Source organism: Misgurnus anguillicaudatus, chromosome 17 (genome assembly GCF_027580225.2).
Source record: "Misgurnus anguillicaudatus chromosome 17, ASM2758022v2, whole genome shotgun sequence".
Lineage (NCBI taxonomy): Eukaryota > Metazoa > Chordata > Actinopteri > Cypriniformes > Cobitidae > Misgurnus > Misgurnus anguillicaudatus.
Window position 1 is genome coordinate 41,744,833 of NC_073353.2, and position 26,043 is coordinate 41,770,875.

A 26,043-nucleotide genomic window follows, 5' to 3' on the forward strand; every position below is an offset into this window, starting at 1 on the left:
GAGTTAAGTATTAATTGTTGGTGTCTATTAAAGTCCATTAAAATGAGAAAAATCCTTCAAAAAACATAATTTCTTCTCGACTGAACAAAGAAAGACATCAACATTTTGGATGACATGGTGGTGAGTAAATTATCTGGAATATTCCTTTAAGTTGTTACAAACCTGTATAATTTGTAGCTATTTGTAATCAAGCAAGAAACAGGAGCACCATTGACTTCCATAGTAAGAAAAGACTATGAAAGTCAGTGATGCTCAAAAATGTTTTGGTTACAAACATTATCTTCCTTTTGTGTTTGGCAGAACAGAGAAATACATGTTTGTAACAACTTGAAGGTGAGTAAATCCTAGTCTCACAAAATTACGTACCTGGCACAAAATGTTTTATTCTTTTTCGTGATGCTGTCACAAATTTCCATGTTTTTTTGTGATTGTATCACAAATTTCTGTTTACGTGTCCTTGTCACATATTGGTTACTCAACTGCTTTTTCCTATTTTCAAACCATTTTTGCTTCGGTTTACGGTCAGATTTTGGTGTTTGCGTTAGGATGTCACTTTAAAGGGACAGAAAGTAGGATTTACCCCCATCCAGGGGCGTCACTAGGCTCATTTTAGGGGGGCTTCAGCTTTTATAAAACTATTTTTTGTGTGTGGAAAAACTGGATCAAACGTGCAAATCGAGCTTTTAATGGGCAATTCACCTTATTTTTGCAGTCAAATAACTTTTTTAAAATCTAACAATATAAGTAAAGTATAGCTTATTGAAATATGTTTGTTTCATTTCATTTAAAATATTAATATTTCAACATTTGAACTCCTTCCTTTTAAAAAGTGTGAGGCACTTGTAAAGTATTTGTCTTTGGCATTGTGTATTCCTAGTCAGTTTTTGGAGGGTTCAATGTGGTATTTTTAATATTAGCTTGGCTTGCTTTACCTATCTTAACATTTTAAACAATACTAAAACGTATCAACAAGTAAAAGAAAAAAAGTTTTGATTAAACTATATCAGAAAGTAGTAAGTACCCATCCAGATAGTTTTATCCATTGTGGTAGCCCTTGCTTATAAAAAGGTTGGAGACCCCTGACCTACAGTATAGACATAGGGGATGTTTCCCAAACAGGGCTTAAGTCTAGTTCAAGACTAAAATGCCTGTTTGAGTTTTAGTTCTTAACTAAAAGTATCTTGCACTAACATATCTTAAAATACATCAGTCACATTGTTTTGTCTCAAGATGCACACCTGTAATATTTTTGTAAGGTATGCTTGTAAAAACTACATAAACATCCTAATATAACTAAGGCCTTGTCCTGGCTTAATCTAAACCCTGCCCTGAAAACCACATCATACTGCATCTTGACAACTCAGTATTAAGGTAGATCACTTGTTGGTCATTCCCCTTTTCTATATTTTAGATCTTTATAATTCCCAGATTAACACAGTGGCTATCAACTAATAATATTAACCTATAAGATAAGCAAATCCGGTTTATGTTTACATTTATGTTAACACACACATTTATCTTATTTTCTGGTTAAAAGTTTATTTTGTCAAAAAAAATCCTTGGCTAAGGTTTCTATGTGAGCATAGAAATGCAAACAGTAAAATGATGTGTTTGTACTGGAAATGTGTATGTGTATTTGCACAGTGAATAATGAATCAGGAAGTCTTCATTGTAAAAAAATCTCCATTCCCAAATGAACATTTTCTAGTTCCATATATGACACACAGGGAATACAATGGAATAGTGGATTGCAATAAGGTTAGTAGTATACAACCTAATAGTTAAATAATATTTTTTTAATCATACCCTTACTGGGGGCTGAGCCCCCCTAAAATGAAAATCCTAGAATCGCCCCTGCCCCCATCTAGTGGTGAAATTGTATTTTGCATTCAAACGAACAGTGCTCTCTAGCGCCTCGCTCTTCCAAATAAGTGCTGCAACTACGGTAGCCGTTATGAACAGCTGGTTCACGTGTTCTGAACGAAAACGCGTTGTGGAAACACCTTGGTAGGCTAGTGCTTTTTGTCCCTCTCTGCTATTATAGGTTATCAATATGGCGGAAAGTCATGGAAGCCTCCTTGGACTTACCCGTTCAATGTAAGTAAAGAGAAGAAATTCTAAGCTTACAAAGAAAAGTCAGATCACCGGCAGAGGTCATTTAACACCAACGAGGACATATTTATGAAGACATTGATTTTGATTAATAAAACACTTCAAACCCTACTTACTGTCCCTTTAAGTATTGGTTTATACAACTTTTTCAGATTTTTTTGTATATTTTCTAAATTTTAAACCATTGTCGCCTGGTGTTAGGGTTAGAGTTGGGTAAGGACGTCATTTTATGTAAATCTAACCCTAAACCAAAGCGACAATGGTAAGAAAATAAAAAGAAGCATTTGAGTAACCAATAGAAATTCGTGATACGATCACGAAAAATGTGGAAATTTGTGACAGTATCACAAAAAAAAATTAAGTGACTGGGCTGAGTAAATCATGACCAAATATTTTGGGTGACCTATGCGCTTAAGGTCCCAAAAATGGGTTTTGTTAGACTGTTTGGTTCAGTGAAGAACCTTCAACACCCTCCATACTTTTCTGTTTCACAAAAGATTCTTTGTAGTTGAAAATGGTTTTAGACTATAAAAACATAAAAAAAGGAAAGGTTTCTTTTAAGAATCTTTGACCTAAATGGTTTCTTGGAGAACCAAAGATGGCTCTTATATGCAAATCTGCAAAGAACTGTTTTCTAAAACTTTCATATAAGTGTATAATCACAAAATCCTCATGCTTTAGCTCATACCTGGTATTAAGAAGGTAAAAGAGATAATTTCACTTTGCTGTCACTGAGACAAAGCATTCCAGTGTCAGATCTATGACGGTTTAGCCTGCAGGGTTCGAAAACAGAATTCCCTGTCACCGATAGACCAGCTGAAAGATGGAGCCGTGACTTCTTCCACAGCGTTCCCTGCACATGCAAACACTTGTTTCTGAACTGAGGGTCACAGGTCACATACAATCACACCAGAGCAAGTTAACCAGAGCTTACGGCAAAAATGCCTCTGAAAGTGATAAAAATGGCCCAGATTTACATGTATGAAATGCCTTTGTAGTGAATTCCTATGCTTTTCTGCACTCTCAGAAAATAAAGAACAAAAGTGGGGTGGTATCTTTTCAAAAAGTACACTTTTGTACCTAAAAGGTGCATATCGGTACCTCAAAGGCACATATTGGTACTTTAGCCTATATCTGTACCACATATTAGGACCTTTTTAAAAGGTACCGTGCAACATCTTTTTTTCTGAGGGTGTATAAATTTTCCTGTCTTTTTATAGAAGGGGAGAGCGGGGCACAACCTAACGCTTTTTGGTTTTGGATCGTCTCTTGGCAGCGTGAAAAAAAATACCCGAAAAACAAAATGGTCAACCTTGTGCAACAAGTCCGTGTAAACAGTCCGTGTTACAACTAACCCCGCGTTAGTTTTTGCCCTGCGCACCCCTACATTTCAAAAACACAATATGGATGTCCTCACCTTATATTGCGTTTTCTAAAGGAGAATTGTCACATTCATAAATTAAAGAAAACTAAATTAGACTAGCAAAAACGTTTTCACTGAGGGCCTTGTCAGATGCAGATAAACCTGTTACCGTATACGTGCTATACTATTTCTATCAATGCTAAAATACATGGCATCATGGGGTTTATTGCTGCATTAACATGTACATCTATCTTTGAGGTAAAGTTGGAGTATTTCTCTGTGGACAACAGTGACTAACACCCTGCTGACTCGACATTGTGGTGGTGTTTTAAACAAGTACAATACCCTGATGACTAGAATAGATCAATGTGACAAAGCTTGTAAAGAAAATGCTATAAGAGGTCAGGCCCTCTGATCACCATGACAACCGATGCAGCATCTCGTGGAATGTCTCTTGTAAAACAAACTCATCCTCATATATCTTACGTCTGCTGTGTGGCGTAAAACCCCAAGACGAATTACTATCTCCCTGGCTTCAGTACTTTACCCAAAAATAAAAACGCTGTCATTTACACACCTTTATGTCATTCCAAATATGCACAGGTAGATAAGTACTGCAACTTTTGTACTACTCTATTAAAGTATAACTCATTGTTAGGTCAAATATACAATGTTTGTGGGATTATTTAACCAAGCAGTTGGGTTTGTCCCTTTTTGACCCAATGGTGGGTTGAAAATAACCCTGCATTCTTTAGAGTGTATACTGTATGACCATTTATGTGCATAGTTCGCATTGGTTATGAAGCTCCTCTTGCTCTTTTTTTATGCACACAAAAGGACAAATCTTTACATAATGATTTTCAATACAGTTTTATGATCTGTCAAGAGCTCATATTACATTAACAGTGCAAAAGTTTGTGGGTTTGATCCCAGGGAACACGCATACTTATAAAAATGTATATATTGTACAACACTTTAACCCTAAAAAGGGCAGGACCATAAAGAGAGAGATATATTTTCTGTGTTATTGGGACACAATAATACAATTTGATCTTTTATTATAAATCATGACTTTTAATTTTGATTTAAATGTTTGTGTCCCCCAGGATACATTGAACCATTTGGGGGTATAAAGTCATAAAAAACTGAATTCTTGCACTGTTAAAAATACTTTGCTGCCTTAAAATGTTTTGTTGAATCAACTCGGATTTATAAGTCATTTCAACTTACTATTATTTATCTTGACTAGAGATGAGTTGTTATAACTACAGGTGAGTTGTTATAACTTAAAAAATTAAGTTGACTTTTCTCAAGTATATTTTACAAGTTGTGAGTTTTCTCTGTTAACATGACTTGCAAATCTGAGTTGATTTAACAAAAAAATTTAAGGCAGCAAAGTATTTTTTACAGTGTGATAAATAAGAGTAACTGTGGGTTCACACTAGCCGCGTTTGAGGCGTCAAATTCGAGTCTACCGCATCTAGTTTGCCGCTTGAACATTTTGAGTTTACTCGCTTCATTCGCGCGTGAAAGCCGCGCATGAAATTCTAGTCATCGAGACATTCATGCGGAAATTCGCGGCATGGGAGGGGCTTCTGCGACTCCGCTCACTTCCTGTAATAACGTCACCACTAGAGCAAGCTCCTGATTGGTTAACGGCAAAGTTCAAATTTTTCAACCCGCGCATTTGCCCCGGCAAAGCTCAATTCGCGCTATTCGCATGAACTAGACACGCGAATGAGGCGGAATCGCGTCTATTGCGCCGCACTAAACACCTCAATCGTGCCATGTGACCTCCAGACGTGCATCAACGCGTCTTCACATTGACTTAGAATTGAAATCACCCACGCTTGACGCCTCTACCGCGGCTGGTGTGAACGCAGAATAGGTTACCCCGCTACACTGCAAAAAATAAATGTTTTACTTAGTATTTTTGTCTTGTTTTCTAGTATAAATTATCTAAAACTTCTTAAAATGAAAAATAAACTTAATTCCAGTTTTTACTTAACTTAATAAACTCAATTTAAGTTTATTTTTCTTACACCACTGGCAGATATTTTTACTTGTTTTAAGCTTCAATTTCATAATTTATTTCAGAAAACAAGACTTTGAATCTTAAGCAACTTTGCTTATCAAGTAAATGTATCTCAATTTAGGAATTTTTATATATTTTTATTGAAAGGCAAGACAAAAATACTAAGAAAGAAAGTCTTTTTTTTTCAGTGTACAAGAAGCCATGTTGTTTATAAGGGCTGCCTGTCAGCTAAACAAAGAAAGTATACACAAAGTTACCTGACCTAAAGTATTCACAACAAACACCTTTTTAACTTGATACCAAGAAATGAGGCTCACACTTCCTCTGTCTCTCCCCATAACCTCTCAAATGTTTGTGTCCCCCATTAAGGATATGTCACTCTAAAGGGTTAAGTCACTCGGCCAAATGCATGAATGTAAAGATACAGAACGGACATGTCATTTGAAATATGTGGTGTGGATTTGATCAAAATTTAGTTTAAATAAATTCATGTTTAATTCAAGTCAAATTACATTTCAGTTTTCCCATGCAAAGTTATTGTATGACTTCAGAAGAAATATATATTTTTTTATATAAATTATACATAAATATAAAATATGTAAACATTTCTTAAATATATACATGCATGCGTGCATTTACCTAACAAAGTTATTATACACAGTTAACACACATATGATGTAAACAAAAACTTTTATTCTGCTATAGATTAATCGCGATTAATTGTTATGCATCCATAATATTTTTGTATAGTTATTTCTACCCCTAAGAGATGTTTTTGGTCCTTTTTGGAGATGCCATCACTTTGTATTGTTATTACATGTTAAAACACATGCCTAAACGGTTTGTTACATGCATACAAGTTTGTGTTCCTTGGAAAGTGGTTTACAACAACCTAAAGTGATTTTGGGGGTGAATTATACTGTGCATGTATGTGAGTATAGTATTTATAGTATTGCAGCACATTGCAGTTCATTCTCTATGCAGTCTGGGGGAGTAAAGCAATGCTAAATTATTTGGTGGTCCCTCCTCCAATTTAAAAAAAAAGTGGGAGGGGAAAGTTCCAGACACAGCCTGAGGACCTCGTCTACTTCTGTTCACTCAGATGAAACCTCACTTCACTTTAGATTCATCTTCACTCCCTCATCACATTCTCTCTCACACACACTGACACCCTTTACCTGCGTAAAACATAACCTGAGGAACACACCTGGACAGGTTGCTTGTGACCTGAGGCTTTTCTGGCAACGGTGAGTAACTCATATTTTTATAAAATGTATACAATTCTGTGTACTGGGAAAAAAATAAATAACATTAAAATTGTATGTTGTTTAAGGAGTGCCAGCCATGTCTTCCACATTGAGCTGGTCCCTGTTGTGTTTGGGTTTCCTGGGCATCTGGGCTCAAGAATTTTACGAAGAAAGAACCGGACCGACCCGAGTGAAGACGAGGGGACCAACTGCAACCCTTCTGCAGAAACATGATGGTCAAGGTGTGCATTGTGTCGTCTAAATTATACTACACTATTAGAAAACCATCAGCAAATTTTATGTTCTCGGGTAACGAGATCTAGTTTCATGCTTTGAAACATGCAATGTCACGTTTAGACATACTAGACATACTATACCATCATAACTCAAGATCATGTAGGAGGAGGATACCTGTATGTCTGAATGTGATTTTTGAACCCTCAGGTGTTTGTCTTCACAGTTCTTCTAATATAAGCATGATTTATCTATATTGACATAAGACCATTTCTTGTCATCTGAAACATGTTGAAAGAAAGATTGTTGAGGTGAGAAAGGAAAATTATTGTAGGTGACAAAAATGATCAGAGAAATATAAGACAGTGTTGACTGTTCTCACGCAAAGTTAATCCAGTGTCCAGCTTTAGAAAAAACTTGAAGCCAATGGTTATTTTTTGCACATATAAGATTAAGGTCTGAACTTACTATAACCATTATTTTTAGAGGATTTAAAACATATTTCCTATTAAATTATTTACATTTTTTAGATTATTATTATAAAAAATTATCATTACCACAACATGATATTACATTAAATATATGCATTTACAAATTCATGTTTCGGTAATGAGAGCTAAAAAGTTGTCTAGGGAGAGAAAAAAATAAGAACTGCTTACCTGGTAGCTATCTTGAGTGTCACAGTCAATTATTTCCCTTCCAACTATTTTTTTTTTTGAAAATGTTAGTTCCTTGAGGGATTAAACAATGATTGAAAATTGTTGCGGAGGATGAGAAAATTGGTCTTGGACACATTTATATTCCTTATTCTCGTCTCTACATTTACCAATGATCACCAAATACCACATGTTTCTTTACTGTAAATGTTTATAGTATAACATGCACTGAAGCTTTTTATTTTTTAGCTTTTTTAATTATAAATATTCCATGTCAAAGAACCCAAATCCAGTCATGGACACGTTGCGGTAATGAAAATTTTCCCCTTAAATGTGGAAAAAATAACAAAATTGGTTTTTATGATGCAATTTGAAATCATATGCAAAGTAGTACGTGAAGAGATGTTTGTAACTGCATGTTTATTATTTTGATACTCTTACTTTGCATTTACTTTTTTTATCAAAATGTTTCATGACACTTCATAAGTCTATTTTTGCAATTAAATAAAAAATGTAGTTTTATGGCTTATGGTCTATAAGCCTGTTAGCTTTAACACTATATGGGGCGGTTTCCCGGACCAGGATTAGCTTAATCCAAGACTAAGCCTTAGTTAAATTAGGAAATATAACTAGTTTTAAACAACATGCCTTACTAAAAACATTACCTGTGTGCATTTTGAGGTAAAACAAAGGGTACTGATGTATTTTAAGATATGTCAGTGCAAGTTGTTTTCAGTTTGGAGAGCTCTTAAAAGTGTTTAAGTCTAGGACTAGTCTAATCCCTGTCCGGGAAACCGCCCCTATATGTGCTAATCTACTACTTAAAGTTATTGCAAAAAAACTTCATATATAAAAAAATATATACATGGCCTTTCAAAGATCTTTCCTTTTGGAAAAAGCAGACAAAAATACTGCTAACGTTTGCACTTAATGGCATTTTGTTTTGCACAATAAATAGGTATAATTTCTCTAAAATGACAATGTACCCTCCTCTTACTTCTGTCTGCCTCTGGCTAGCAATCACAAAGAGCGTATCATGCTTCATAGCTATGACAAAACTTATGGCTCTTGGCCATTTTTTTAAAAAAAGGAGACACGCCCTTTGATATTATGTCTCTCAGTTTTAAAAGGAAAAATATGTCAACACAGAAAAGATAAAACGGCTTTTTCTATCTCTCTCTGTTTCTTTATTGTCAGCCATCTTGGATGAGGACTGCGGACTGGAGTTGGCCTTTCTCTTGGACAGCTCTGAGACCGCCAAAGACAACCACCAGCAGGAAAAACAGTTCGCTATGGACATTACAGAAGGTCTACAAAGCATTCGCTTAAATACAGGTCGCAAACTCAGTTGGAGAGCGGCTCTTCTTCAGTACAGCAGTCATGTCATCATCGAGCAGACACTAAAGCAATGGCGAGGCACAGAGAATTTCAAGCACAGTATCGCACCCATGGCCTACATCGGTCATGGGACCTACACCACCTACGCCATCACCAACATGACCAAGATATTCCTGGAAGAGTCCACCCCAGACAGCATTAAGATTGCCTTGCTGCTGACAGACGGCACCTTTCATCCCAGGAACCCTGATATCTTCTCAGCTATGGCTGATGCAAAGAATCAGGGTGTGAAGGTCTTTACTATTGGCATCACTCGTTCTGCTAATGACCCGGGCAACGTTGCAAACCTGAGACTGCTGGCCAGTACGCCTTCAGCCAAATTCCTTTACAATCTGCAGGATATAAATGTAATGGAGAAAGTCATCACTCAGATTGTAAGTATCAATCACTTACTGTATATCTCAAAACACTCATAATTGCTAAAAAATGTCCTTGTTAGATGTGCAACATCATGAAGGTTTTGATGAAGTAATTTGTGTGTGCCCATATAAAAACATAATTCATTGATACAGAGTGCCGCAGGAATGAGGTATTTTTGTAGGCCAACCCGGAAGTTAGCGAGATACTGGTTCTGTTGCCAGATTAAATTAAATAAAACAAGTAAACTATTTAAAAAATGTAATTCTTGTTTTTTTAGATAATTGTGAGTAATTTGAGTGAATCTAAATAAACACAATATTCAGTAAATTCAACTTAATTTTATAATTTGTATTTATTTTTTCCATAGACTTTTGGATTGTCACAAAAAATAGGCTCTGTGTTTAATGAAATTTAAACTTACGCATTTTAGTAGAATTTAGAAGTAGAATTTAATACAATTTGATTTTGCACTTATATTTTTTAAATGAATTTCACATATAAATCTACTTAACTAACTTATGTAAAACGACACTGTAAGAAATATGTGATATCTACTTTAAAAGAACTTTGACTCTTTCCTATCGTCAATTATGAGAAAACATTTCTCCGGATTTACAAGTCATTTCAACTTGCTATTATTTATCTTGACCAGAGATGAGTTGTTTTAACTACAGGTGAGTTGTTATAACTTATAAAATTAAGTTGACTTTTCTCAACTATATTTTATAAGTTATGACAACTCATCTTTTTTGACATGACTTGTAAAACTTGTAAAACATTTTAAGGCAGCAAAGTTTTTTTTACAGTGATTGAAGCCAAAAATGTCCATGGTCGCGCCATGTTACGTAAAAACATCAGTTTGGAGCCAAGGCATTCACAGAAGGAATTGTCCGTGGAGCCAGAGGCAGAGCCGCGGTTTCATACTCCTGCCCAAACGCTCGCGCCCACAATTCCACCACGCCAATCATAACAACATGCCCCGTTTCTATAGCATTAAATTAGTAGCTAAAATGAAACATAACACAAAAATTAGTACTTGAACATATATCAGCAGGATAATAACTACCTAAAAGGACCAAAACCATCTTTCGGAAATTTTTATTGGAAGTGTAAATATTTTTTTTTAGTTAGAGCAGAGTCCCATTCGTTTGAATAGGGAGGGCGGGGTTTATGACTTGTACTGCAGCCAACCACCAGGGGGATCAAAGAGCCAGAGGTTTCACTTTTCAAGACTTTTGAGGCACACCCGTTTTTACAGTAATCTGTATTTCTGCTATTATGCACTTTTTCTGCACTAAATGACAGTGCCGTGGTTGGAAAGTGGTTGGATAGTAACTCACAAAACAGGCTAAATCTGAACGACCTAATTTTTCACGTGCTTGCAGAAAATGGCTTACCCAGACAAAGTTACTGGGTTGATATTTTTCACGTTTTCTAGGTTGATAGAAGCACTGGGGACCCAATTATTGCACTTAAACATGGAAAAAGTGATTTTTACACTACTTTAAAAATGGCTGATGTGGAATGAGTTAAGTACTTTAAAAAGGCTTACTTATTTAATGTGATCTTCCTGGTTTAATCATGTAAAATTACCTGTTTTCTTTGCATATTTATTATTATATACCACATTATGATGAGCAAGTAAGAAGAGACTAGTCTCAGTACTGGCATTAGCACAGTTTTTGTTTACTAAATGAGTAAATTAACACACATCATGATTTTCATTTTGTCACCTACAGTTAAACACAAGCAGCGCTCTTCAAAACAATGGGAACTACAAAACTCAAAAAAGAAACGGAATCTCTTATAGATCTCAAAGATAAATAAACATTAAACTTACTAATAAGTCTTTCTTTTTAGTTAAAACACATAAAATAGCGTTTCATTAAAAAATTTTTCACTCCAAATGCAGTAAAGCATGCTAGGAACTACTAGTCCACTGCCTAGTTAGTTATGTCAACACATAATTATTAAGTTAATATCCTTTTTACAAATTTAGGTGAATGATTAAATTAAATCGAATTTACTCAATATTGTGTTTATTTAGATTCACCCAAATTACTTATGTTTATCTATTATTTTAACTCAAATTTTGGTTAAAAAACAAGAATTTAAATTATTTTAAATAGTTTACTCATTTTATTTTGTTAAATTTACTACACTTAAATGTAGCTTAAATAAATTGATTGCAACCACTTACCTTAAAAAAATTGATTAAATTCAATTAATAATTTTTTTCAGTGTAATGCACATTATCATTTTTTTTTTACAAATGCCTTGTTTAGAAATATTTAAAGCTGAATTTTGACTTCAAAAGACATAAAAGTTGTGTTCATCTGAGAAGACTAACTTGTTGGACAAAGGTTGTGTCTTAAACTTTTGTTAAACACTGATCTTATTTTTTACGATAATCCAAACGTTTATGGGATAAATGAATGGGCTTTTTTGTGAGGATACCAGTATCCATCTAACTTCCGGGTTAGCCTACAAAAATATGTCATCCCTGTGCACTCTGTTTCAAGCAGTGTCATGTGGTGTTATTAATCCATTCATTAAATCTAAAATATTTTGTACTTTTGAACATATTGAGGGATCTAAGATATGTAGTCTATAAATATGACATTTGTTTTAAAGTGGTTTTGAAAACTTGTCAGATAGTCTGCATACACTTCAAAAAAATTATGGGTTATTGTCAACCCAGCGTTGGGTTAACCCAGACATTGGGTTAAATTTACCTAGAAATGTTTATATGTGACACAACAAGGCTTAAAACAACCCAGCATTTTGGGTGGAAACAACCCAGCATATGTTACATTACAACCCAAAGGGTTGGGTTTGTCTCTTTATGACCCAAGGCTTGAATATAACCCAAATTTTTTATAGCCTAGAAAACCGACTACACCATCTAAACTCTAGCTTGGCCGGGCTGAAAGATCAGCTTTGTAGACCAGCATAGACCAACAAACTGTCTTTGGCTGTTTAACAGCAGGGTTTTAACCTAAAATATTAATATTGATAGATGTTCATAGGCATATACACTTTAAAAGTTCCTGGGATTTTTTTTAACCCGATGGGTTTCAATTTAGCCTTTGGCTGGGTAGTGTCAACCCCAAATGCTGGGTCGAATCTAATCATTTTCTGGGTAAATTTAACCCAACGGCTGGGTTATGTCCCAATAGCATTTTGGGCTGTGGTTACAGATCAACAGGTTGGTTTTTTAGAGTGTATATGACAGCAACTCAAGTCATTGTGAAGTTTTGGGTTAATGGGTAAGGATTAGTCTTTCTATACTTTGTTTTTCATAAGCGTATACGTATCCTGTATATGTACCCCTCTTTGTTTTCACTCTACATACAGTTGATACAAATCCTGTGAAAAACAGGACTCAACCTGTTAAATGATAGTTAAATGTATGAAAGTGTTTCCTTTAGTCATATTTAGTGCTTGAGGTGCACAATGAATGACGTGACATTAACCATTTATAATGTTTACCCGAACCACACATGAATCAAAGAAAAGATTTACCATATAGCAACACATGTAATTACAGGTTTAACATACAAGCTATAGTAATTTATTTGTTATCTCTACACAGGCTCAACTGGCAAATGATGGGGTAAGTATGTGTCAAAATCTTGAATAGATTTCCTTTAAGTCTTTACAAAGACTGTAAACTATTTTACTGAATATAATGTAAATGCATATTTTCAAGTTTAGCTGCCAGACAGATGTTTATTAGTCATATTAGTGCCAAAAATAGAGCTTTTGATAGATAGATAAGGTATTTACTGTAAAAAGATATAGTTTGGTTAAGTTAGCTGCTTTTTGTTAATAGCTTGCAGTATAGCTACATTTTTAAGTATAAACAACTTGAATTAAGAAGTAATTTCAACTTTTTTGACTAGTGAAGAGTTGGTATAAATTAAAAAATAAAGTTGAATGGACTTAAGTTCTTAATTTTAATAGTTTATAACAACTTTTAACTAGTCAAAAAAGTTGAAATTACTTTTTAATTCAAGTTGTTTAAACGATTTAAGTGCAGCAAGGATTTTTTACAGTGCATATCAATAGAAATTATTTGGCCATTACTAGAAAATATAAAATTATATAAGCAGCTCTTGCTCTTACTTGTTATATTATTTAACATAATAAACAATTAATAATATTTTTTAATTTGCACTAATTTCTCTTTAAAGTGTGCTCTGGCCCCAAAGTGTGCTTGTGAGAAAGGAGAGCGTGGACCCAGTGGCCCTGCGGTGAGTATTTTCACTTTAAATTTTAATGGGACCGTGCATCCATGCAAGCCCAGAGGCGCATTTTTCCCCTCTCTTTCTGTTTCTAAGCAGTACAAACTCACTCGAAGTGTCAACAGTGGGAAGAGTCAGGCACGATTCTGACATTTTGAATAACAGCTTTCCTTTGTAAGAGTCAGGATGATTATGGGCTTTGTTAGGACCCCTTAGCATTGCCTTTGATGAAAACACATAATAATATTCCTGAAATTAAGTTTCCTTCTATGATCAGTTTGTTGAAAGTGAGACATGTGGAGAGGAAGAATGTGTAATTACATGCTGTGAGTGACAAACAACTGAATACAGGGCTCAAATGAACTGCATGTTAGCCCCAGATGCAGGTGAATTTCCCATTTTAAATCATATGTCAGACTTTAATTCTTAAGGCCACTTCGCACTGGTCAGACAGACTTCAACAGACGCGTCTGTTGAAAATGAGATTTATACATCATCATTTATACAAATCGGGAATCTGATGGTGCAAAAAATCTGCCGTCCTGGCAAAAGAAGTCAAATTTTCAAAAATTAGTTATTGATATTTTGACATTCTCTCTGCTTTCAAAACTGCTGTTGTCACCCCAATTCTTAAGAAACCAGGTTTGGATCCCTCTTCACTAAATAACTATCGCCCAATATCCAACCTCCCCTTTCTGTCTAAAACCCTGTAACGTAAAGTCGCCTTACAACTACAAACCCATCTTCATGCCAATAATCAATTTGAATCCCTCCAATCTGGTTCACCAGACTTAAAAACCTTGGTATCGAAGCTGGCTACGTTCCTACCTCTGCAACAGATCCCACCTCATCCCACTCCATAACCACACCTCTGCCACAGTCACCCAAGGTGTTCCCCAAGGCTCCGTACTCAGCCCCCTCCTCTTTATCATCTACATCCTTCCCCTTGGTCAGATATTTCGCCATTTCAACCTGAACTACCACTGCTATGCCAATGACACCCAGATTTACCTCAGCACAAAGTCCCCCCACAATTCTCCCCTCTCCCACATCAATTCCTGTCTGTCAGCTACTAAAATCTGGATGCAACAGAACTTCCTCAAACTCAACAGCAATAAAACAGAATTCCTCATCATCGGCTCCAAATCTACACTTAGCAAAACCAATAACCCTACTCCCACCATCGACGGCACCATTGTCTTCCCATCTCCCCAGGCTTGCAACCTTGGCGTGATCTTTGATTCAACCCTCTCCCTTGAGCCCCACATCCGTCAGGTCATTAAAACATCCTTCTTTCACCCCTGCAACGTTGCTAAAATCAGACCCTCACTTACACCTCCTGCTGCTGAAAGACTCATTCACGCCTTCATCTCCTCATGACTGGACTATTGCAACTCACTACTCCTTGGTATAAGCTCAACTTACATAAAAAGACTACAACTGGTCCAAAACGCAGCCGCCCGACTCATCACCTGCTCCAAATCCTGGCACCACATCACTCCAGTTTTAAAACAACTGCACTGGCTTCCCATTTCCCACCGGATCAAATACAAAATTCTGGTTCGTACTTACAAAGCCATCCACCACCTGGCCCCATCATACCTCACTGACCTCCTCTCCCTCTACCAAACCTCACGGTCCCTAAGATCCAGCTCAGCCAGTCTCCTCTCCATCCCCAAGTCCAAGCTCTTCAGTTTTGGGGACAGAGCTTTCTCTAGGGCAGCTCTAATGCTGAGTTTACACCAACCACGTTTCAGGCGTCAAAATTGCATCTACCGCGCCTACTTTGCCGCTTGAACAGTTTGAATGCATTCGCGCGTGTAGAGCGGAGTAGAAGCGCAGAAAAAGTAAGCATTTGACACGCGTCAGATGCAAAATACGCTTCTTGTGGGAGGGGCAAGTGCTATGCGGTTGTCTGTTTGCAAGATGACTTATGTTGATTGTGCATTTATCAAGAGAGTTACCAGTTTGTATTTGTTAACCTTACTATAGGGGGAAAATAAACGGCAGGGGTCGACAAACGTCACGTGACTCAAAAGTGAAGTGTGTATTACAACTTACCAGGTTGCCAAAAGTCCTCACTGACACTCTTCCAAGCGAGGTCCTTTTTATTCCTGTCTCCTCTATAGAAATAAGAACTTGTGTCGTATAGCTCCGGGTGACTGCTTACGGACAATATCAAGCGGTGGTTGAGTGAGTGACTCCGGGCGGGGGCTGCCACCACAGAAGCAAGCAGGCTCCTGATTGGTTAACGCGGGGCAAAATTCCGCCAAAGTTCAAATTTCAGTTAACATTGCATTGTGAGCGAATCTTTTAAACATAGTAAGGAGCGTCACATTTCCGGCTGACGTCAAATGTATTCAGGCCAATCACGACGTACAGATTAGCTGACCAATCAGGGACACAGAGCTTTTCAGATCAGTGAGTATTGTACAAAATCAGAGTGTGGAAAAATTTACAGTATGTGGAAAATAATGGGTATTTTTTCAACCATAAACCACGCGAACACATTGTATTATACCAAATACACAAAATTACATAATTTTTAGCAGTAAAATAGGTGCACAGATTTTAAAGAAAAAAAAGTTTTTTCTTTCTTTTATTGTTTGATTGACATTGAGACAGACAGCTTTAAGATCTACTGTAATGGAAGGATCTAATATAATCTTACACGTCAGATGTTTTTCCTCAACAGTAAACCAAACATTCACTTAAGACATAACAAATTATATCTGCATGAATTCTTGTCAAAACACATATTCTAAAACTGTAATTCTGTGTAGATGTTTATATATCAGGGACCCGTGCTCGCATGCTTCAGATCGTAATAATTTTTTTAACATTAATCAGGTCCCGACCTTTATGTCTTTTAAAAGCTTTTTTAAACATCAAGCATTCTTATTCCGTTTTAAAAGCAAAACCTAATTGGTAGACGTGCATGTGGATGGAGACGCATTTTTGTATTAGATTAAGCATCATTTTAGATGTTTAATGACTATTTAGAGCATTGGGATCACATATTGAGAAAATCGTCTTTCAAGTTGTTCTAATGAACACACATTATGATACATAATTTTTTTAATATATTTACGGTATTTGCTATGGCTATTGCTACAAATATACCCATGCGACTTATGACTGGTTTTGTTGTCCAGGGTCACATATTTACTGAACCCAGTATTCACATGCATTCATTAACCTTAAAACTGTTTGTGCGTACTGAAATCTTGTTCATAGCATACTGTACATAGTTTCCATATAGCAAGTATGCACTTGTGAAAGCTATAAGATTTAGCATGCTACACCTTCACAGGATTTCATCATTCAGATAATAAATTACTCTCACTTTCCTTGTTCAGCAACATGTATATTAAAACTGTTAAAAATAAAATGCTTATTCTGGTTTGTCATGTCACTCAGAAAGCACACGGTTGTTTATGTTGGCATTTTCACCTCACAGAAATTTTGCACATTCCTATGGCTATAAATGACAGGCTTCAGTCATTGCTCTCGTTAGTTTACTGTTCATAAGCCATCAATGAGAGCTACAGTATAGAGATGACCAGGTGCTGTCAGCACCGCAGGTGTTATGATGATAACCTTTGCAGCACATCAAACTCTTTTCCATCATCTGAACATCATGGGATGAATTACGATCAATAGAAACTGTACACAGACTTCTACAGCTGTATCCAAACTCCAAAGTTGGACAGTACTTAAGCATTTTACTTTCTACTTAAATTTTCAAGTATTCATATTTTATCAGGAAAACATACATTTTAAAGCATATTATCATCATTTTTACTCCACTACATTTCAGAAATAAAAGTTTTTGTTTTACATTAAGGCCAGATTTACTAACAGCTTGCGCCAGCCCAAACCATCATGTTGGCGTTACATATCGACTGTCAGGATTTACTAAAGATGTGCAGTGCATAAGTAGCGCTGAAAAGGTCTAGTTATTTTTGCGACTAATCTGCATATGCATTTCTAGGAGTTTCCCTTTCAGATTCAATTTTTTTTTTTTTTTGGAGGAGATTATTTAAATGATTCACGCAACGCCATTTTTTTATTTGTGCCATTATTTAACGCAGAAAAAAGCAAAAAATTATTTTGCACTTGGAATATTTTATTATGTTATTTGCTGAAGTAAATAAAACAGGAGTCACTAGGAGAAGTCACACAATACCAGACGTTTCATAAGAAGTTATGAAACGTCTGGTATTGTGTGACTTCTCCTAGCAATTTATTTGCCGTGATGTCCGTGGTGCTAAAATCAAGCGCACCTCATGACCTCTGCTCTTTTGCGATCCTGAACTTTGCGCACATAAGCAAAGTTCAGATATTTCCCTGCAATTTGGCCCCTATATTACACGAAAAGCCCATTTTTATCACAGAAAATGATTATTTCTAAAACCTCGGGCCAAAGTGGAGATTTCTGAAAACCCCGGTTATGTGTTGCCGTGTCAATTAAACGTCACATTATGCGCCAGAAAATGTAATGTGAGCGCCCTATGTTTTCTTGTTTAAAAGGAACAGGAAGTTCATTGTGTCGATTCTGAGGATTTTAATTGGCTTGCATGGCTTTATTCCTCCCCCTACACTGCCACCCATAGGTTTGGCATAGTTATTATGGCGCTTGATGGCGTATTTATGCGGATTGATGTAAATGACAAGTTTTTTAAAAACGATGTTGTGTGCACAATGTTAATATTGAAAACGGAGTTAAATACCCGGCTAGGTGTAAATATGGCCTCAGAAGATTGCATTGGTCATTATGGAAATCCGTTGTTGCGCTTGTGTTATTTGTAATTTGTGCTTATTTAGTAAATAACTCGCTGATATTACCACTCCCAACGGCACTTTTTTGGAATTGCGCTCTCATGCTAATTTGCCCCGTTTAGTAAATCTGGCCCATAATCTAGAAGTACATGAACTATTTAGTACTTTCATACTGTTTACTCAAGTAAAAGTAAAAGCACACAATTTTAAAGTAATTAGGTATTAAATAAATTTAAAAATATGTGATATAAAGTATACACAATATGACTCTATGCTTAAGAATGCAGTGAAGTAAAATATTTCCCAAGACAAACACATTCTGTCAAAAAAAGCACATGATGCTTGGAAAATGTAACTAAAATACTTCAGCACTGTCCGCCTCTGCCAAACTCATTACTCACTTATGAACCACTTAGATGTTTGAAAGTCCTTAAACTTACACTACCAGTGTACAGTTTGGTGTCACTTATTCTTTATTAATTTTTTTTATTATTAATAAGAGTCACGCCTATGAGCTCATTTACTTTCACTCATTTAACAAAAAATGTAAGTGAAGTTGACACAGATGCACATTTTCATCCCCGCAGGGCAAAAAGGGTCGCCCAGGTGAGGACGGAGCCCCCGGGCTCAAAGGTCAAAAGGTCAGCACTCAGTCTTTATTTCGGTGTCATTGTATGTGCATGTCTGTGTGTGCATGGTGTAAATATGATGCTTTGTAAATTTTAAGGTATCTCCTCTTCTGTCTGATCTGTACCCCTTTCTGTTTCATGCTTTTGTTAGGGTGAATCTGGTTTGAGTGGACTACCTGGGCGTGAAGGCGCAGAGGTGAGTGGATTGACATGGGACAGATACTGTATAGACCAATATGGGGCATTAAAAAAGTTTTAGGTTTTATTTTAAATGTAAATAGTAATTTTGAACAAAGTATTGAAGTGTGTAATAAAAACCAAAATACATTTCATTAAACATGATATAATTAAACTTGACACACAGTTATCAGTAATGTTAATGATGTCATTTCCTGTTTTATGATTTTCTTGATACATGATAACAAAACAATTTCCAGCATGTATATTTTGTAGGGTTTTTTAGCTTTACTGTTTTTAATAAAAGGATTACAGCAAGCTGCTTTAATTTCTTTTTAAGAATTTGACCCTTTAGTGATAAAATGGGGCGGTTTCCTGGACAGGGTTTTAATTAAGCCAGGACTAGGTCTTAGTTATTTTAGGATATTTAAGTAGTATTTACAATCTTGAAATAAAACACTGCAAGCTTTTTTCTGTTAAGACTCCTCATATATGCATTTTAGTCTGGGACTAGGTTTAAGACCTCTCCGAGAAACCGCCCAAATATATATAATTATTTATGAAATGTTTAAATATAAAAAAAAAATTTTGAGATTGAAAACACGTTTATCATATCTTTAGTCATTGTCTGTAATAATAATTTTTTTTAACTCATTCCCCGCCAGCCATTTTTTGTGATTTTCTTTTAAAAATATAGAAATATACAAATATATCAAATGAAGGAACAGACCATCTGTTTTCAAACAAACAATAAACAAACAAACAAACAAAACATTATATTTATTTTTTTCTGCTTATAAACTATTAAGTATGGGTATTTTTTTTAGAAATACAAATTTTTTAGCAAAAAACTGAAATAATTGCATTTTTGTCAAGGGATTTTGTTAGAGATCAGATTCCGAACAATTATCAAAACATACACAGAGTTTAAATTAATAAATGTTTTGGCTTCAGTTTTTTATAAATTGGATAAGTGGATAATTTTCTCTTAATTGACGAGATAACTCGTCAATGGCTGGGAAAGAGTTAATAATGCAATAAATCTGAATAGCTTACCTGACCATAACATTACCAATGTTACCAAATTAATCTGACTTTTTTTTATTTGTCTTCAGGGTAAACCCGGTTACAAAGGAGAGCAGGTATTGTATAACAGCGTCTATTCATACGTCATTTCTGTTAAACAGCCTGATGATATGAAATGAATCTGGCTTATGTTTCACTCTTGTGTCTCTACAGGGTGAACGAGGAGAATGTGGTACTCCAGGAATCAAAGGAGACCGGGTGTGTAAACCATCAGATGTTATTCGGCACACGCTTATAATTCATAATAAATATAATATGATTCATTAGCTTATATATTGTACCTGTCTTATAGGGTCCTGAAGGTCCTGTTGGCATTCAGGGGTCTAGAGGTCTGCAGGTGGGTGTGAATATATTTAGTTAGACCCCTAAAAGGTAACCATAACAAAAAACCTTTGTATGCATTTTTCTTACCTCAACGGATTATGCTTATAAACACTTTGTTATGTTTCACTGTGCAGGGTATAGCAGGACCACAGGGTGACATCGGACCAGAGGGACCACAGGGCAAGAAGGTCTGTGTTTTTTTTCGTAAACCAGAAATGTCAGCTCATTTTGTTTAACGTGCACACTTGGAAAATATTCCCAATAACTCACTATAAAGTAGATAACATCCATTTGGCTTTTTTGGTGAAAAATGTGTGCAATACTGATGCCTTTATTTTATTAAATAGAAATGATCATTCATGTGCATAGTATGACAAGGTTAAGCAGCACTAACTAAGGGTTAATAAATTACAGCCATTTAAGTTTGAGTATACCATATCCGTACGTCTTTTATGTTGTGTCAGGTTTGTGTTACAAAAAGGGGAGGGGGTGGTTAACAGGTTTGAACTTGTTGTGAATTTTCTTTAATAGAGACCTGTGGAAAGAGACTTGCTGCTTTACATGTTTTATTTAACTACAGGAAACATTCAGAGAGGTTTTCAAAGATTTGCAGATGTCCCCATCAGACTATTGCACACATACTTACAACTAATGTCATGGTGGACTCACAGCCAGACTTTTGGCTTACGGCAAGACTAGTCTGCGTGGCAATTTCTTTTACTTGAAATGAAAGAGACATCTGACTGACAAACAACCAAACGTTTGTTTGGTACAAACAGAAACAATAAAAAAGTGCAGAGACAGTATAGTATTTAGTTTACATTTATAAATTTGCCAGAAAATTTTATCCAAAGTGACTTACTGTGCATTTAAGGTATATGTTTTATCCCTATGTGTGTTCTTTAAGGATTAACCCTTTTACTGTCACCGTTCCTCCTGAGGAACACCTGACTTTACTTCAATATTTTGGATGTGAATGTTTATCGAATCGTGACAAACTATATATCTTTGGAAAGGTGTAAGCCTCTAGAATACAGATATTTTCAGTGTTTTATAAAATAAATTATGTAGGGAGAGTAATTGATTCATTTATGATGAGAGTGTGCCTCAAAACATTTATTTTCTGCTAAATGTCACTGTCCCACCAGCAGGATGACTACATTTACTTCAATGTTTGCATATGAATTCTTATCTAATCATGACAAACTGTATATTGTTTGAAAGCTCCAAGAGTGTAGATTTATCTCAATAGGGTGGGGCGCTTAAGAGGTTAAAGTCATGACCATTTAGATGGCTAATGCAATGTGCTACCAAAATCGCATATTTACTTTTCTTGTCTTAAACACAAATACAAACTTTTACAAATACAGTGATTAGTAGGTTGTTGTTATCTCATTGTTTTAAGGCAGACCTTTAAAAATCTCCCAGAAGTTGCGTAAGACCAGCCATTCAAATGAAAGCTAATGCCAGGTTCGTGTACACATCAGACAGTCAGTAAATGGTCTGCGGATGTTTCTGAGATGATTGTCATAGCATCTTAATCCAAGCAGCAAAAATGTTTCCCATGGAAAAATGCTGACCTTAGCGCATTTTCTCTTTTCATGCACGGACACGCATGATGACACGAACAAAAAATTCCAGAATGTCAAAGGAGATATCATAAATGTGTGAGATTTCATATTTGTGATTTGTTTTGTGCAAAATTCACCTCTCTGTGTTCCAGCTGTGGACTCTGAAAGTGTGATGAGTTTTGACTGAAGTTTGTGGAAAAGGATCACTGTTATGAAAATATTATTGGAATTGGTCATTTCTAATGTGTTTTTGTTTATTTGTTAATACAGGGTGAGCGCGGCCCTCCGGGTCTACCTGGAATTCAAGGCGACAGTGGAATTGGACTTCCTGGACCGAAGGTTTAACTCATTTATGACTTTACAATGAACAATTTAATAAACATAAATGTCTACAAATCATGGGTAATAACATTGACCTATGGTAGACCTTACGAAAGTTAACCATGGTTTTTACAACAAAAAAAGCATGATTACAATCATAGACTGTTGATAAAGATGGACAAAGCGTATCCATAAACTTCCATTTAAAAAAAAAAATGAAGCCAATATTTCTATTATCTTGCCCAATGATGTCATTTGCAACCAGAGGCCTAGTCCACACGGACACGGGTATTTTTATAACCGGAGTTTTTCTTCCCAAAAAAAATCCCGTCCACACATGCTCGGTTTAAAATAAATCTCCGTCATCATGAAAAGCAAAAATACGCTATTAAGCGCTGTCAAGAGCATGCCACACCAGCAGGCGGCGATATAACCCAAATCGTAAAACCACCTTGGCCAATCAGAAGCCTAACAAAAGTGACGTCGCAAGGCCAGAGACTGCACAGTAATAATAGTGAGGTGGAGCCGCGGTATTAAGGTCCCGCCCATTTTTGCGTTTAATTCACAATTCAAGTCATCACACCGCTTTTTTAATAGCATCTAATAACTAACTTAAAACAAACTTATTGGAAAAACAAACACAAACACTTAAAAGTACATTAACATGCTAAGAAATAAAATAACAGAAAAATGTATTTGAAGTGTAATTTAATTTTTTGCTCATGTCCCATGAAGAGGGCGGAGTTTATGGAGAGGGTGGGGTTTATGACCTATACTGCAGCCAGCCACCAGGGGGCAATCAAAATGTTTTGCATTTAGTTTTTAGGATGTGTGTGGTATTCCGAGTAACAATAGATTACCACAAATTAACCATGTTTTTGCGACAATAACCATAGTTTAACCATGTCTTACAAAGAGTAAACAATAAGCTTAAACATGATTACTACACTTTAACTATATAAAAAAACATGGCTAATTTTCATATGAGACTCTGCATAACTGTGCCCCCAATCTGGGAGTTTAATTGACCTCAAAGCGTTGCTCTTTTTTCATTTGAATTAAGTGATTCACAAGGACAGTCATATTTACTTATTTCTTAATCCTTTTACTGTCACCGTTCCTCCTGAGGAACACCTGACTTTACTTCAATATTTTGAATCGAATCGTGACAAACTATATATCTTTGGAAAGGTCTAAGCCTCTAGAATACAGATTTTTTCAGTGTTTTATAAAATAAATTATGTAGGGAGAGTAATTGATTCATTTATGATAAGAGTGCGCCTAAAACATTGATAATCCTACTATATGTCACCTTAAATTGTCTTCTTTAAAACAAGACCAAGATTAAGCTTCTAGCCCAAAAAATGCCAGAGTTATATTCATTTGAAGTGCAAATCAACTTTTCACCCCCCCCCCACTCAAAAGGGTGGTGTGACAGTTATGGGGTTAAATGACTTATTTATTCTTTATTTGCTTAAATTACTCACCGCTTTGATCCATTTGCAGGGAGACTTGGGATTTCAGGGTAGACCAGGTCCACCGGGTCCACCTGGCATTGGCGAGCCGGGTCTGCCTGTAAGTATGCAAGAAGAAAATCTGAAATTATTAAAAAGGCAGACTCACATAGATTCTGCGCCTAATTAAATAATTTATCTTGCGCTGTGGTTGTTTTATGACTTTTATTTTGTCCATCAAATCAGGGTCCTCAAGGGCCACAGGGTGTTCAAGGCGAGAAAGGACCGCAAGGAGAGGGTTTTCCGGGTCCAAAGGTAAGGATAGCCCAAAAACACAGAACCATGAATGATCACAATTTCTGCTATTTAATCTAGCAGGTGATTTGTAAAACCCAAAGGCAGTTTGAAATGTATATAAGTAAACAAATGCATTTAAAGGAACAGTATGTAGGATTGTGGTACTGCAATCACAAAACTTGTGGCTAAAACTGGTACTGCAGTCACACAACTGGTGGCCAATATACAACATGACAACATAAACATCAGTTGAGGGCTGCAACTCCACTTTTTAAATGACAATATCCTGGCCAGACCACTGTTGTGAGTGATATAAGTATTTGAAATGAAAATAATTTCTTAATGTCTAGTGACATATCAGGGCCATTTTATGATTAATTGATATAAATTCTCACATACTGTTCCTTTAAGATTAGGACTTTCTGAAGTTCCCTGCTAAGTGTTTGGGTTGAAACTTAAGGCTATTAGTTGATGTTTGTTCAACGCTGTGCAATAAATGAGTGATTATTAACACGACATTTTAAAGCAGACATTTCACAAGACTTGTTTAAGATGTGAAAAAAATCTTTGATGTTCCCATTTATGTGAAGTTTAATCTTAAAATAACATTTATAATATTTATATATAATTTATTATAACATGTAAAAATTTGCCGTTTTGGGTGTGTCCTTTAAAATGCAAATTAGCTGATCTCTACACTAAATGGAGTGCAGTGGTTGGATAATGCAGATTAAGGGGCGGTATTATCCCCTTTTGACATCACAAGGGGAGCCAAATTTCAATTATCTATTTTTTCAAATGCTCGCAGAGAATGGTTTACCAAAACTAAGTTACTGTTTTTTTCCCACTTTTTTTAGGTTGATAGAAGCACTGGGGGAAAAAAGTCAGATTTTAATGATATGTCCCCTTTAAAGTTTTCTTGCGTTGTGTCCTCAAGTTAGCAATTTTACTCAATCTTTATGCATTCTGCGAGACCCATGGTTACATTTTAATACTCTGCATCTTAAAGAGTCTTAAAGAGTTCATGAAATGGCCTGGATAGTTAAGTTTTTTACTCATGCTGATGTATGTTCTATTTAAAAAAAGGTTTATCTCTATCCCTTTTAGTCAACATCAGCCAGTATTCTCCAGAATAAAGTCAAGACATCTTTATTTATACAGTATAGTGCTTTTTTACAAATATCATAAACATAGAGAAATTCAAGCAACATTATTAGTGCACCCCAGCAACACACACATATGAAATTGAAGCAGTGATGTCTTTAAGAGATGTCTTTAGCCGGACCATTACAAGAATAACAGGTGTTTTATGTAATTCAAGTTTTCTATAGACGGAGTAACAATACGTATAATGAACGCTTCTGAGCTGAAGAAAGGAAAGTGAGCATTTAAGAGACATTGGGGCGATAACTCTTCTTTTGTTTAACAGGGGGATCGAGGCTTCGAGGGGCCGAGAGGACCAAGAGGACAATCGGGCCTTGGAATCAAAGGCGACAAGGTGGGCTGTAAATATGTCAGGCCATGAATGAGATTCACACAAGCACAACATAACACACAAAAGAGTTAATGAAGTTTGCAAAGCAGCCCAAATGCTGGAAGCTGATTGGATGGTGAAAGATTGGGGGTTATAAAGCAGACGGGAGGGCGGTACAGGTCAAATTACTGTGGGAATAGATAAAGATTCAAAGAAACAGCTGCCTCACGCTCACCTGGTAGTATTGACAAAACACCTGAACTTATAAATCCAATA

At 35.9% G+C, this 26,043-nt stretch overlaps 1 protein-coding gene across 1 annotated transcript in view; it reads left to right on the forward strand.

Moving 5' to 3' along the window:
- Window positions 1-1,035: 1,035 nt before the first annotated feature.
- Window positions 1,036-26,043, forward strand: part of col28a2a (collagen, type XXVIII, alpha 2a) — a 38,437-nt gene continuing 13,429 nt past the window's right edge. The window contains exons 1-15 of the mRNA XM_073854783.1: window positions 1,036-6,757; window positions 6,844-6,999; window positions 8,845-9,419; window positions 13,001-13,021; window positions 13,602-13,661; window positions 19,022-19,075; window positions 19,215-19,259; window positions 20,356-20,382; window positions 20,480-20,524; window positions 20,619-20,663; window positions 20,785-20,838; window positions 22,492-22,560; window positions 24,049-24,117; window positions 24,243-24,311; window positions 25,723-25,791. Coding sequence (XP_073710884.1) covers window positions 6,855-6,999; window positions 8,845-9,419; window positions 13,001-13,021; window positions 13,602-13,661; window positions 19,022-19,075; window positions 19,215-19,259; window positions 20,356-20,382; window positions 20,480-20,524; window positions 20,619-20,663; window positions 20,785-20,838; window positions 22,492-22,560; window positions 24,049-24,117; window positions 24,243-24,311; window positions 25,723-25,791 — 1,347 coding nt within the window. The 5' untranslated portion in view covers window positions 1,036-6,757; window positions 6,844-6,854. The remainder of the gene's footprint in view (window positions 6,758-6,843; window positions 7,000-8,844; window positions 9,420-13,000; window positions 13,022-13,601; window positions 13,662-19,021; window positions 19,076-19,214; window positions 19,260-20,355; window positions 20,383-20,479; window positions 20,525-20,618; window positions 20,664-20,784; window positions 20,839-22,491; window positions 22,561-24,048; window positions 24,118-24,242; window positions 24,312-25,722; window positions 25,792-26,043) is intronic.